Source organism: Onthophagus taurus, chromosome 8 (assembly GCF_036711975.1).
Source record: "Onthophagus taurus isolate NC chromosome 8, IU_Otau_3.0, whole genome shotgun sequence".
NCBI lineage: Eukaryota > Metazoa > Arthropoda > Insecta > Coleoptera > Scarabaeidae > Onthophagus > Onthophagus taurus.
In genome coordinates, this window is record NC_091973.1 from 10,659,645 (window position 1) to 10,661,246 (window position 1,602).

The following is a 1,602-nucleotide window of genomic DNA, read 5'->3' on the forward strand; positions in this document are numbered from 1 at the left end:
CTGTAGCATGAACTCCACGGTGCGCACTGAACAAGGCGCTGGACCTGGATTTGTCTGGGTAAAATCCGATAAAAGCATGCTCGTAAGCTGTTAGCTCACACCGAACGAATCGATAGCCGATTTCCAGATACTTCTGGCGGGAGACTTAAACGCCAAGGCGATCGAATGGGGCATGAATAAAACTGACTCCAGAGGCAGGCGGATATTGGACATGGCCGCTAGAATAGGCTTGACAGTTATTATCTCCACATTTAGGAGAACCGGGTCTGGCGAAACCATTCCGGACGTCACATTGGCGTCCGAAAACATGGCGGGTCGTATACTTGACTGGTCGGTCCTTGAAGAATACACAGGAAGTGACCACCAATATATAAAATTTCATATTGCTGATCAGCACGCAAGGCTATCCATGCCTAAAAGTACTATTATACGATGGAATATTGCCAAGCTAAATGTTAAAGCGTTTACGGAGGCCATAGAAAACGGTAAGGCGGAAGCCTTAAAAATGCGCGATGGGGCGGAACTCGTAACTTCCCTTACAATGTCCTTAGTCCGACAAGCGTGCGACCTTAGCATGCCAGGTAAGAGGCCGTCTACGGTCAACAAAAAATCGGCATACTGGTGGATGGCCGAGATAGCCAAGTTAAGAAAACAATGTAACCAACAACGGAGGAAACTGACAAGGGTTAGACGGCGAGACCACCTTAACGCACTAAACGACTCTTCCGAACTCAAAGCCGCTAAAAAGGAATTAAAGCGAGCTATTGCAAAGAGTAAACACCAGAAATGGGAAAAGTTCCGGGATGATATTAACCGCGACCCATGGGGACTCGGGTATAAGCTGGTCATGAAGAAACGGAGAAAGATCTTCTCCCCAACAGTACTTACAAACGAGGAAACGTCGACCATTGTTGCCGACTTGTTCCCGGAGTGCAACGAAAACGTGACTCGCACCTCTGAAGAAGTTACCGACCTTCCCGTAATAACAGAACCCGAACTCCTAGCGGCGGCAAAGCGCTCAAAAATAGAAAGGCCCCTGGTCCCGACGGGGTCCCCTCTAAAGTTCTAAAGATTACGGCCGTGGCAGCACCGGAAGTCCTCATAAACATGTTTAACTGCTGTCTGAAAGAGAGGGTTTTCCCGAAGGCCTGGAAAGTCCAAAAGCTCGTGCTGATTAATAAGGGGAAAGGCGGCGATCCGCTCGCTGCAACGATATATCGGCCCCTCTCTATGCTAGATTCCTCAGGCAAGCTTGTCCAACCGTCAATATAGTTTCCGCAACGGACCTGTGTTTCACGACATCGTCGATACCTTTCAAGGAGCGCAGCGAGTGAATCGTCATTCCAGACCGATTATAGCTTTGATTACGCTCGATATTCGAAACGCTTTCAACTCGGCACGGTGGGGAGAGATACTTCTCGCACTTCAACGAGATTTTTCCACTCCAACGTACCTAATGAGAATGTTTAGAGCTTACCTCTCTGACAGAACCATCATCTACGACACCGCTGAGGGACAGAGTACAAGAAAAATGACGTGCGGGGTGGCCCAGGGATCCGTGCTGGGGCCCGAATTATGGAATGTTTTCTATAACGACATTCT

The 1,602-nt window shown here is 48.7% G+C and overlaps 1 protein-coding gene across 1 annotated transcript; it reads left to right on the forward strand.

Annotated features, from left to right (window-relative positions):
• The first annotated feature begins 211 nt into the window (after window positions 1-211).
• LOC139431068 (uncharacterized) lies at window positions 212-1,069 on the forward strand. Its single transcript, XM_071198636.1, has one exon. It carries the CDS (start codon window positions 212-214, stop codon window positions 1,067-1,069), a length of 858 nt encoding a protein of 285 aa, XP_071054737.1.
• Window positions 1,070-1,602: the final 533 nt, after the last annotated feature.

Bases quoted from the DNA above. Each gene is read 5' to 3' on its own strand.
- LOC139431068 (XM_071198636.1), top strand. From the start codon at position 212: ATGGCCGCTAGAATAGGCTTGACAGTTATTATCTCCACATTTAGGAGA.